Here is a 13,741-nt window from a genome sequence, read left to right as displayed (position 1 = left end):
AAAAGAAACCTCAAGGCCTCCAAAACTCCAGTTGGTGGATTGGAGAGACTGCAGTGCCCCCGGCCTGGTATCGATCTTGAAAAGCCAATCATCCAGATAGGGGAAGACCTGCACTCGCTGCTCCCTGAGATAAGCACCCACCACCGCTAGGCACTTCGTGAAGACATGAGGTGCGCGGATGCTAGGCCAAAGGGTAGCATCCAATATTGAAAGTGCTCCTCTCCCACCAGAAATTGGAGGTACTTCTGATGGCGCGAGAGCCTGCAATGTGAGCACAGGTATCCTTTAGATCGAGGGAGCAAAGCCAGACCCCTCTCTTTAGAAGAGGGATTACAGCACCCAGTGAAACCATTTTGAACTTTTTTCTTACAAGGAATTTTTTCAAAGCTCTCAGGTCCAGGATAGGACGGAGGCCTCCCATTTTCTTGGGAATCAGTAAATACCTGGCGTGGTGGAAAGGGTTTGACCACTTAAGCCGCTAGGGGGGTGGAGAGTTCCACTTGCAGTACTTGCTGGTTCACCAAAAACTCCCATGAGGAGAATGGAGGGGATTTCAGGGAAGCATGTCTAAAGTTCAGTCTGTACCCCCGATGAAGAATGGACAGGACCCATTGGTCCGAAGTGACCAAGAGCCAACAGTCTGCAAAGAGTTGCAAGCAGCCTCCGACTGGGGGATCGTTCGTTGCAGGCACGGGTTGCTGGCTTAAATTCCTTTGCATGCAGACAAAATCCCGTGGCAGGATTCTGCTGCAGGGCTGGCTGTGGTCGAGGGGCGCGCAGCTGCCACATGCGTGTCCTGGGCACAGCACTCAGACTGCGCCCTACCCGCTGGAGGATAAGGACGGTCCCGACTGTAACACATGTACATACCTGGGAGCTCTCAGGATTTCTCCCTGAGACTCAGGAAATTTGCATCAGTTGCAGGGTCTCAGGGGAACACTAGAAACCTCGGGGTCTGCTCAGCTACTCCCCTTCCTCAGAAAGCCTGCAGAGAACAGTCACCCTGGGGCAGACACTGCAAGCAGCATGTGGGGAGAAACTGGAGAGGGGCTGCAATACACACAAAACTCATCTGCAGCTGTGATTCCAGGACTTGGGAAACATTCAGATAAGGGTAGAATGAGGATGCATAAGTCATGGAGCTGTGATTTATAGGAGGGAGCAAAGAGAGTGCCTGGGTGAGGAAGAGATGAAGGGGGAAGTATGCTGGGTATTCTCGCGGGGGGGGGGGGGGGGGGGGGGGAGAGAAAGACAGGTGAAGGTGATGGGTGGGATAAAACTAAAGTGTAGATTAGTCAGATGGTGGGTGATAAAAGAGAGAAAGCTGATACATATTATTCCATTCTTCCCCCTCCCCCACCTTCTGCTAATCAACAGCAATCTCAGGGGGACCACAGCTCAAAAATTCCCATGTATGCACATGTAAAAAGATATGGCCATAAAGTTAATCTGAGTTGATGTGAGGTTATCCACAATGATGAGCATACATAATATGGTTGGGCATGGACCAAATGCAAATAGATCGCCATGTAAATTAATGGCAGATGCCCTGCAAACCAGACTAGCAGGGTAGGACTCTCAAGGCCCAGGTTCTTTTTCTGGGACCTCCCTAAGAATTATCCAGAGATGGTGTGGTATCTGTGCTTTTGGGACCACACAGATCCCAATTTCAGCTGTCCTATAGAATACATTATGATATGACTACATGGGTGGATGGGTCTTAGTATAGCAACTCCCCAACCTAGTCTGACCCAGTCCAGTTTTAAAATTATGCATGAGATAAATTTGCATAAATCAGAGGTCTAGTATTTGCATATTTATTTCTTGCAATATTCATTTCGGATAGCTTATTAATCAAGTTTACTTAGGGAATAGCCACTGCTTTTAATCGCATCAGTAGCATGGGATCTTCTTGGTGTTTGGGTACCTGCCAGGTTCTTGTGGCCTGGTTTGGCCTCTGTTGGAACAGGATGCTGGGTTTGATAGACCCTTGGTCTGACCCAGCTTGGCAATTTCTTATGTACTTATTTCCTTGGACGGTAAAAGGGACGTCTCAAACTGTCTTGATGACTTCTGCCAGAGGACTGAGGATCTGAGGTGCTGGCGGACAGATGCTGGAGGGTTTTGATATAATTCTTTAGCTGTGCCACTGCTTCCTTAATTTTATCTCCAAAAATATTTTACCCGGTACAGGTCACTCCTGCACTTCCGGGCAGAGGTCAGAGGCCCAAAACCAGGCCATACGCTGAGCGCCTATGCCTGCTGCAGCAAACCCTGCCACCATTTCCAACACATCATAAGCGGACCAGACCTCATACTTGCACACTCCAGCCCCTGCTGAATCACTTTCAGGATATCCTCCTGATGTTGTTGCGGGAGGCATGCCACCAGATCTTGACCTTGTTTCCAGAGGTTCCTGGAGTAACGGCTCATATAGAGTTGGTAACATGCAATCTGGGCCGCCAGAATGGACCCTTGGAAGACCTTCCTTCCTATAGCGTCCAGGGCTTTGTGATCATGACCTGGGGGAGCTGAAGCATGGATCCGTGACCTCTTTGCCTTTTTAAGGCTGATTCCACCACTACCAACTGGTGTGGAAGCTGGCCACGTTCAAACCCCATGGTGGATTGCACCAAGTAAACAGTAAATCTTTCGGTTTACTGGGGGGATCAAAATGGGATGCTCTAACAGCTGGACAAAGAGATCCTTAAAGATGTCATGCACTGGTACTACACCACTTCCATAGGGGCATCCACAAATTGGAGGACTTTCGGCATCTTATGTCTGGAGTCCTGCTCAGTCAAGAGTTGGAATGGCATAGATTCTGCCATAGTCTTCACAAAGCTGGCAAAAGTCAAGTCTTCTGGCAAAGATCTACACCTCTCCTCCAGAGGAGAAGGCTCAGAGGGCAAGTCCTCTGAGTCCTCCGAAGAGGACGGGGACTCCTCATCCTCCCAAGGGCCATAGGGAGCACCCTCTTCACTCAGAGTGTCCAGGGACACCAGAAAGGGAGCCCCCACTGCACCCCAAGACCGAGAACCCGAAGGCACCAGGAGCCCCAAAGGCATAGATGCAGGCAGTGGCAGCCCTGCAGGCACCGAAGGGTGCGCTAGTACCGGAGGCCCCGCGGGCACCAAGGGAATCAGGCACAAATCCCAAAGAGCTCGGGAGGGGTAATGCCAACCAAGGGGACGTCCACGGGAACAGGGCCATCAAACTCAACAGTCCTCCATCAGAGGAATTGACCACTGGAATAGCGACCGGTGAGGGCCGCACCGGTGCCCCCTGCAGAATCGAGGGCGCTCAGGGCACCGGAAGAGGCTGTGTCAGCAACACATTGAGCAACAAATCCAGCCGCTCTTGCAAAGATGCGAGCACTGATGAGTCGGCTCCAGTGGCAGCCCCAATGGGGCTGGCGACTCGATGCCTTGTAGGGCTCAGCCAACCGCACTTGGCGCTCCAATTCCTCCTCAAATGCCGATAGCACAGCGCGGGGAGGAGGAGACAAAACCATATCCCCATTGGAGCCCCGAGGGGGATCAGTGCCCATCACTGGAACCGGTGGGGATCACCTCAGGCCCTCAGCCTCGGAAGGTGATACCTCCTCAGGCCAGGGTTGCTTCAGGGGCAGCTCAGTCTGTGCCTTCCTGAGCTTGGAGCCATGGGAAGATGACGATGCTTTCTAGATTTCCCCCAATGCTCGGCCCAATCTTTCCTCGGAGCCAAGGGAGACAGCGAGGATCTGGACCTGGAATGGGAAGAGACAAAGCGGATGATACCTCGCGCCCAGTTCCACCTGAGAAACTGGCGGTGGGGAAGATACTGCATGAGCTGGGGGTCGCTGAGACTTCACATCCCCTAGGTGTCGACACCCCCTATGCCGAAGTCAAGGGTTCAGACTTTCTGGCGCCAAACAACTTTTCCATCTTGTCGAGGCGCTCGCAACAGCCCTTAGGAGTCATCTGTGCACAGAAAGTGCAACCATGGATGTCATGCGATGCCCCCAGGCACAAAATACAGACCTCATGGGGGTCTGTGATGGACATAGTCTGGGGACACTGAGGGCAACAGCGAAAACAGGACGCCATCAGAAAAAGAATGTGGCACACAGTCTATGACCAGCAGCCAGCGGGAAGCGGCACCGTTGGGAATCGACCACAAAACGTAAAACCTTACCACGGTGCCTGATAACTAACCCCAGGAGATTAAGGGACCCAACACGACCCAAAAAATGTGAATAAAACAGTTTTCCAAAAGGTTTAGAATGAGCTCCAGAGTCATGAAACAAAAGCTTTGCAAATAAAGAGAGACTGAAGAGGTACCCTGCTTGGCCGTGTGGATACTGGCATGCTGAGCATACCAGGCTCCATCCATACTGCCATACCAGGCTCCATCCAAAGTCGTCACCCATGTGCGAGGACTACCATGTTGCTTGTCCTAGGAAAAAAAGATGCTCTATTGTTCTGAAGAAAGCAGCATTAGTCATAAATATACATCAAATAAAATTTGCTTTTTCTAGCACAGAACCTGCATTCTGTGCCTCTATCAATATTATAAACTGTTAGCAGTGTGAAACAGCCTCCCCCCCAATTATTGTAACCTAAGAATATAAGAGGAAACAGACCACAGTAATCTAGAAAGTGTTTCAGTTAATGCTTCAACTAAGAGAGCTCAATTAAACATTAGAGCTTTGATGGAGATGAGCAGGAAAATGGCAGTGATATATAAATGAAATGACAGCAATGAAAAAAAAAAAAAGAAAACCTAGTAATGTGCTGTCGCAACAGCCTGCAATCTCTGGAGACAGAATTGTACATAAGTGAGACACAGCCAGGTCTTCCAAAATATCCATTGCTACCCTTATCAAGGCTGAACACCAAGGCATATTATCAATAAAGCAGATTTCCTTTCTAGCTCACCCCCTAGCAGTAGCTGTGATGTTATAGGTTCCAGGTGCCAGCAATCTGTGGTAATGGCCAGCTTCACTTGTTGTGATGTTATGATCAATGCCAGCCACTGAGATGACTGCATTCTCAATTCCAGAGGCAGTGACCGCATCTCTGACAACTCCTTTGATGCCAATATGCACCTATGAAACAGAAATAAAAGGGACTGCTTAATGTTTACAGTGAGCATCTCAATGCCTTTACTGCTCAGCACACAACAGGACCGGCAGTGTAAAGCAAGTTCCTATCCCACTATCACCTAAGAGCTTATCTAGCAAGTGGTTAAGTATCCCTGAAATTCATGAGGTTCACCTCGTACAGTACTGTTTATATTGAGAATGCTTTTATGGGAAATACAATGGAAAAATAAGTCCATCCAAGCAACTGCAGCTAGCCCATGAACAGGCATTATCCATTCCACTATCTAAAAGATCTGATAAAAATCAGACTTGTAGAGTAACCCAAGTACATGCTTTTTTATATTGGCCATAAAGATAGCCATGATTTCAAAACTTACTCTAATAAAATGTAAGTTTTATTAGCTTTTTTAAAAATTATGAGGCTTCCACCCTGTATTTCAATTAAAGACACTAGAACAGTCCAAAGAAATTGAAGTCTGATCTATGGTAAACATTGGGCACCTTGAAGTACTGTGTGTCATACACAGCACTCTTCCAGACTGTATTAACTGTGCACATAAAAGGAAGGCTTTCTGTGCTATATAAGCACTTGGAGATGGAGGATGAAAGGGCAAAGGTATTGACTTATTAGAACAGAACTTCTCCCCTTCCTGTTAGAGAAATCTCATCCTCTTAACACTTTACTTACTGGTCCTCTCACAGATAAAGGGCTGGCCAGAGTACAGCACTGAGGGTGTCCATCAGGAGCAAGTTTACAATTATTTTAGACTTCAAATTTGCTCTGGTAATCTGCATGTTTGTCCTAACACACAGGGGATTTTCCTTCTGCATCTATCATAATATTGGCAGTCAGTATTTATTTTATTTATCAAATTTCTAAACCACAATCCCGGCATCTCATAAGGTCACCAAAAGTGACCCCCAAGGGCATGCAGCAGAACAAGCCCTATATAATTTGCTAGGCATACAATGTGTACTTTTACCTCCTGTAATACAAAATACCAACATTAATGTAGAGTTTGCTGCATTTCTTATATCAACGTGCTCAGCAAACTAGTTAGGTGAATAGTTAGATTATAAGAAAGGTCTAGGGACCTCCATTAGAGAGGCACCTGCCTTCGTATGCAAAGATCTTTTTTTTTTTTTTTTTCACTAAAGTGCCAAGAAGGTTTCTACGGTTTGTAGGTTTATGTGTACTAGATGCACAGTTGATGAGGGTTAAAAAATAAATCTTCAATGTTGCTTCACGGAAGATTAATTTCTTGGTTATTATGTATGATGCTCAGTTTAACTCCCTGGATGAGCATTCTTCTGCAATTTTATATGATATTAATATAATGAGATATAAAAATGATGACTGAACCAACACCCTAGCTCGTTACCTTTTCAACAAATGTGATCAGAGACTCCCGGTTATATTCCCACTCCTGGGACAGATGAGAAGCTGTTGGATACTTGCAACAGGACAATTCAAATGTCACCTCGAAACAGTTACCAAACACATAATTATAGTCCTGCATTCCACCTGCATTAGAGAAGGAAAATGTAAACTCTCATACTATGCACTGTGCCAGCAACAAACTGTAAAGTCTAGATGTCTAATTGGATCCCAGATCAGAGTAGGGACTCAATGCATCATTTAATAGAATTACAGGAAGCAAAACAGACTGTTTTAATAAGATGATCTTACAGACCACGGACCTTTGCAGAAAGCCACCTTGTCATTTTGCGCATTCTGCCCCTTGAACCAGGTTTTTACATTTCCCCAGACTCCTATGTTTGACAGTCTGATCAGCTTAATTGGTGGTCCACTGTGTGAATATGGCTGAGAGATCTAGGAGGATCAGTAGTTGCATGCAGTCCGTAAGAGATACCAGTAGTGTATCCTGTACAGAACCCCAAATGACCTGGGTCTTACCCATTACCCTCTTCAAGAAAGTCACTCAATTGTCTCATGACTACAGATTCCAAAACTTTGGCCAATGTAAGGGGACTTTGATATTGGGTAGTATTTGGCACATTTTGAGGCATGTCGTGTAGGATGATTTCAGCATAAGTTTGATGTGGGTTATTTTAATTGGTCTGGGTAGTATCCTTGCTGGAGGAAAGATTTACAATTTTTACTAGGTAGGGTAAGATAGATTGTGGTAGGTCCTTGTGGAGATGAGCGGGACATGGATCTGATTAATATATCTTCCATTTCCAACTTGCCCTGAAAGTTTTCTAAATGTCCTCGGTCTATATTGTAAAACCGTTCAAGAATGATCAAATCAGTTTCCTCCATCGTTGGTGGAACAGGGTTTGTATCGCCTATCTTAGCTGTTGTGATAGCAGGGGGGTGTGGGGTCTCTCTGGAAAATTCACATTTGCTTATTTTCTGTTAGTAGATGGATAAAGGGCTTGGACAGGGAGGATCTCTTGATTGCTTCCAGTTTGTTGGCTTGATCCTCTCCTTTTGCTATTTCTGGTCCATTGTGGGTTTTTGTGTCTTGTTAGTCTTAGTATGTTTTTGCTTCTATTTTTCTATACTAGGAGAGGTGGAGATGGTCATTGTTAGGTTTTGGTAATTTGGGGGGGGGGGGGGGGGCGAGGGGGCAGGGAGCCGATTATTTTACCATTGTTTTCCCTAAGGTAGCACCTGTTGCTGCCTTTATGGTTGGCTTATCCTCAATACCTAGTTGAGGGTCTGTCTCTAGCATTTTTATGTTTCAACGATTTTTTTGGATTTTCCATAATGATACAAGAAGGAAGGTTTGGCACTGACCTTCCTCCAATTTACAACCAAACTTTATACATTCACACACATCAGAACCTGTCTCTAGCATTTTTTGGTCTTTGTCTCTGGCCACAACACTCAATATAATTGTAACTTATTCTTCACCACTAAGCAAAGCTAATCCCCATCGGTAACTGTGATTAATTCTCCACAAGTCGATTTGTCAAGTCAGTGGTGCAAACAACGCCATACAAGGTGACAGATTCTTGTGGCACATGGAAAGAGAAAAGCAGAGAACAGCAGCAATGGGTTATAATGCCCAGCAGAAGAGGACAGCCAACAGCTAGCTACTGTACTACAAGAATAAAGGAAAACTAAAAAGGCTTAAGAACATAGTATAATGCAAGACATTTTTTTCCAAAATTTGAAGAGAGAAAAGTTACATGAAAAGCAGGAAGTGCGAGGTTGGAAATGGGACAGAAATAAGACTCTCCTTCCTCCTCTATTGCAGAACAAGGCACAAGCCCCAGGGAGGACAAGGTTTAAGCTCCCAGTGCCAAAAAGGCACAAAGAAGGGATAGAACTCAAAACATATTCTGATAAACCAATCATGGATTACAATCCTAAAGGAACTCTCCCTCAAATCACTAAGATGGCTTTTAAAAACGTAATTGCCAAAAAACCAAAACAAAACAAAAACACAAAACAAAACAGTGCAGCTCTACCAATAGATGCCGAGGAAGCTAAATTACCTCAGTCACTACTGGCAGCAGAAGGAAGAGATTCACCAGCACACAGGCATATGAAACAACCAAACATAGGATTCATTTACCAAGCAATCTGCACCTGATTCAAGCACTGTTTTATTTTTAACTGAAACAGACCTTCATTTCAAGGAGTCCTATGTTTAGTTCTGGATTCCATATCTCAAAAAGAATAAGCTCAGAACAAAGGCGGTGCCCAGAAAGGTAACCAAAATGGTGTAGGGTCTGTATCAGAAGACTTATGAGGATCTAAATATGTATATTCTGGAAGAGAGGAGGTGCAGGGGAGATAGGATACAGAACCTCAGATAGCCAAAAGGTTTTAATGATGCACAAATTTCATATCTTTTCCATTAGAAAGTCATGACTCAGAACCAACATGAGGAAACTTTTCTTCATGGAGAGGGTGGTGGATGCCTAGACGGCACTTCCAGAAGAGGTGGCAAGGATGAAAACAGTAAACTAATTCAAAGGGGCATGGGATAAATACTGGGGATTCCTAAAGGCTAGACAGAGGTAGAAATGAAGAAAAGAGTACATAGGGGTAACCTGCACAAAGAGGCTGATACTATCCTTAACAGAAGATATGGGAATTGCTACTCAATCAATTAACTTTGATGTTTTTGATTCAAAACCCTCTCCGCTTTAACGGTGGGGGCAAAAGACAAAAAGGATTCAGACAACCAATGCTGTACCCCAACTCTTACGGTCTGGGGTACTGATATGCAGACATTAGGGGAAAAGCACAGGACTGCTTCTACAGCCAAGTCCAAAAGCAAAACACATTCAAGTAGCATTATCTGAATTAACAAGAAGGCTGTTCACACCATAAAAATATTGCTAGCAGTAATTTTGTTTATTAATATTACTGCCCTTAACATAAGGCTTGAAGATAACCTGCATGGAGTGGCATTTACTACCATAAGAAACTTACTGGGCAGACTGGATGGATCATTTGGTCTTTTTCTGCCGTCATTACTATGTATCTCACTATCAGGCCCATACAGTAAAGTGCGCGGGAGAGCCGGCGCTCCAAGGTGAGCACCCATTCTCCCAACGCGCACCCAAGGCACCTCTCCTGGGCGCGCAATTCTGTATTTAAATTAGGGCCCACGCTAATAAGGAGGCGCTAGGGTCACTAGCGCGTCCCTAGCGCCTCTTTATTGGCAAAAATGGCGGCTGTCAGTGGGTCTGACAGCTGATGCTTAATTTTACCAGCATCTGTTGTCGAATGTCAGCATGGCCGCTGAAGGCCATAGGTTCAGAACACGGACGCCGGCAAAATTGAGCATCCGTTTTCCAACCCACGAGCAGATTTATTTATTTATTTTTTTAGATTTTTGGGGCCTCCGACTTAATATCGCTATGATATTAAGTCGGAGGGTGTACAGAAAAGCAGTTTTTTCTGCTTTTCTGTACACTTGCCCGGTGCCGTCTGAGTTAATTTCTGAGAGTAAAATGTGCGGCTTGGCCGCACATTTTACTTTCTGTATTGAGCGTGACTAACTAATAGGCTCATCAACATGCATTTGCATGTGATGTGTGCTATTAGTTTCATGGCGGTTGGCCGCTCGTTTTTCATGCACTATTACCCCTTACTGTATAAGGGGTAATAGTAGCGCGTCAAAAACGCGCCCAAACGGGGGCTAACGGTGCGTGCGGCCTTAGTGCACCATTCTGTATTAACCTGATTGTAGGGATTAATGTGAAGGTTTCTGTCGCTTCTTGTAGCATTTAGATCTCTCTCAAATCCAAGGTAATGTTATCCAATGAAGGTGAGAGTTCATATCTGGATTACAATCCAACACACCAGAATAAATTAATAACTACTGAAAACACATACTACACTGCTGGTTGAACTCTAATCTTTAAATAAAGGATTTTGGATTTAAGAGGAAAGCTTTAAGAAATGTATCTGTGTTGCAAAAGCCTTCGCATGATTATGGAAAACCTTTACTAAATAACTAAATATCTAAAGCTGAATATATCACATTACCTCAAGGAGATGATCAATAAGCACTTACATTAACATAAACATTTTATTAGATCCTAACAGCATAAAACAAACTATGGAGAAGACCAAGTTCCAAGTTTATTCTTAAGGCATCATTTCCCCAGGTAAATCAGTAATCTCACAACTGTGAATCTATTAAAGAGTAACACCCACAACCACCCTATGTTGGCAAGAAGGAAACCACAGCTGCCTCCCCTCCTGTTACTTTTCAGTTTTGCCTGGTTTTTGTTTTCACTTGGACTCTTTCTGCACACAGTACAGACCCACACAAAGTGTGATGCTGAACTGAGCCTCCCCATAGGCCTTGCCCAGCCATGCAGTTAGATTTACCTTTTTCTTTACATTCCAGTTTTCTGTGAGCAGTGGAGCTACATATTCTACAACTTCCCGTTTACAACAGAGAGCTTTGAAACTATAGGTCCTACAGCTGAATATCACCAGAGACAACACTTTACTATGAACCTTGATCAAGGCACTTCAAGCCTCTGTTGGTAGCCATTAAACAAGCAATGCTTATGTGCAGCCCTCCGTTCCCTTAGAAATGATACAGGCAAACCCCATACATTAGCCCATAAATGTGTATTCTAATTCAACACAAACTATGTATTGCAAACTAATTTTACTTCCAGGTACTTCTAAACGAAAACCAAAGATTCAGTCATGAAGATTCTTTCTTTACCTTGACAATTCTTGAGACAACAGCTTTGGCAATCATTCCTGTTTGACTGCTCCTAGCTCAGTATATTAGATCGAAAACATCACCATTTACAGATGCTAACGTGTCCACTAAAAACAGACAGATCCTTGTACATACATTTCTGTAACAAAATTCAATTCAATTCAATTTATTTAACTGAATATACCACGGTTTATCAGAATTGTTCACAATAGAAATACTCAACAAATACAATCAGATTAAATACAGTAATTCAGCTTAATAAAACAATTAACAAAATACAAACCATTAAATAGTATAAAAAGCAAACAAAACAATATCAAATCAATCAAAATATAACAGCAGTCATCACAAATTCAAAGACAGAAATAGAGATAATGAATCAACTGCAAAAACAAACCATAACATTTAACATAAAAACAATCTGCACTTGCACTCGATGTTCAAATGTGTAAGCTGATTAAGATAGCTGAGTTTCTTAAAGATTATTATGGATGGATTTCATAATGAATGTTAGTTTTGGATGCATTTCAAACCTCACTTAAGAAATATACATAAACGCCTTGCCCTCATGCCATATTGTCATTATTTCTTTCAGCAAATGAAAATGCACATAGCATCCTCCACCCTATGCACACAGTCAGCTGTTGTGCGCACCACTGAACTGCCCTTCAGTTTTACAAGCACACTCTTGCCCCAGGATAGACAAGGGTATGCCCTGTCTTTATTTGTGGATCAGGATGTTAGAGCTCCTGGAAAATGTACATTAGATGAATCTTTAAGCTGACTGCTCTATTCGGATCTATGTACGAAGCTAGCAAGCAGTCTCTATCCATGTTACACAAAACAAAGCAAACAAACAAACAAAAAAAGAAACAGCAGCTTTGGAGCATTTCTGATAAGTTATTTTTACTTCAGTTCCCTCTGCCGTTACTGTGTTGTTTCAAAGATACATGGAGAAAAGCATTAGTACATCCGATGATCACATTTATGACAGCCAAAGTTTTCAAACCTCACTACCTGTAACATGATTCACAAAACTTTGTCATCAGGGAAAATACAAATAACCCACCCCAAAATTCCTCCCAGTGGAATTCACTCCCAGCCCTCGAGGGCCGCCAACAGATTATCCCTAATGAATATGCATGAGATGGCTATGTGCATGCACATTGCCTCCACTGTATGCAAATCTATTTCATCTATTCATTAGGACCTGTTAGCAGCCCTCGAGGGATGGGAGTGAATACGGTGAAATTTGTTCTTACCTAATAATTCCCTTTCCTTGAGTCCTGCTAGACTATTCTTTATACTTGGGTTTTCCCCACTCCACAGCAATGAGAAATTACTATTTATCTGATAATTTCCTTTTCTTTAGGACAGCGGAACAAGTGGGTTATGCACCTCTACCAACAGATGGAGATAGAGCAAACTGACATCACAGTATATATACGCCTGCAGTGACATCAGCCTGCCAGTATTCTCTTCAAAAGCAACTGTGGACAGACTAGCAAAAAACTTGATTAAAAACAGATAACCATTTCAATACTCAGTCAACAAGCAATACTGAGTTAAAACAAGAATGTATTAACACTAGTCTAGGGACTGGATTAATACCTACCAGTAATCCCTGTAATACACAGCCATTGAGGAGGACCATAATACAACCATTTGGCAGCCAAGGGTGGGAAGCTGGATTCATCAGACTGTCCTAAAGAAAAGGAAATTATCAGGTAAGCAGTAATTTCTCATTTCTTAGCGTCCAGTCAGATGAATCCAGAACAAGTGGAATGTACCCCAAGCTACTCCCAAATAGGGCAGAAGGCTGTCCGTGCTCCAGTCAAAACCGCACGCACAAAGGCTGCGTCCTCCTGGGCTTGTCCATCAAGATAATACCTGGAAAATGTGTGTAACGAGGACCATGTCGCAGCTCGGCAAATGTTGACGGGAGACAATTTCACAATTGACACTGCCTGAGCCCTAGTGGAATCAGCCCTGACCTGACTAGGTAACGGCTTCCCAGCATCAACATATGCAGCTGCGACTACCTCCTTAATCCAGCAAGTTATTGTAGCTCCCCCCCCTCCCACCCCCGAGGCCAGCTCTCCCTCCCTAGTACCGCCCTGAAGAAGGACAAACAGGCTATCCATCTTCCGTAAAGGTTTAGTAACCTCCAGATACCTGACAATATGACTCGACAACAAAGGGTTGCAACAGGCGATCCTCTTCTGCAGCAGGGAGCTGGAGCTGGACTGATTCAAGTAAAAGTCAGTGACCACCTTCGGTAGAAAAGAAGGAACAGTACACAGCTGTACTGCCCCTGGAGTCACCCGAAGGAATGGCTCCCGGCAAGACAAAGCCCGCAGTTCGGAAACCCTATGCACAGAACTAACTGCCACCAGAAACACCGTTTGAGATTAGTAACCACATTTCAGGCTACAAACTGGACTAAAATATAGGGCTCACTAAGAAATCCAATACCAAATTA

General features: G+C 44.1%; 1 protein-coding gene across 1 annotated transcript in view; it reads right to left on the bottom strand.

Annotated features, from left to right (window-relative positions):
* The window catches only part of CPD (carboxypeptidase D), a 134,016-nt gene that overhangs the window by 78,184 nt on the left and 42,091 nt on the right, over window positions 1–13,741 (bottom strand). The window contains exons 3-4 of the mRNA XM_029611226.1: window positions 6,469–6,611; window positions 4,920–5,089 (exon numbers count right to left, since the gene is read on the bottom strand). Of these exons, the coding sequence (XP_029467086.1) occupies window positions 4,920–5,089; window positions 6,469–6,611 (313 nt within the window). The remainder of the gene's footprint in view (window positions 1–4,919; window positions 5,090–6,468; window positions 6,612–13,741) is intronic.

Source organism: Rhinatrema bivittatum, chromosome 8 (assembly GCF_901001135.1).
Source record: "Rhinatrema bivittatum chromosome 8, aRhiBiv1.1, whole genome shotgun sequence".
Taxonomy (NCBI): Eukaryota; Metazoa; Chordata; class Amphibia; order Gymnophiona; family Rhinatrematidae; genus Rhinatrema; species Rhinatrema bivittatum.
This window is presented reverse-complemented; position numbering and strand designations above follow the sequence as displayed.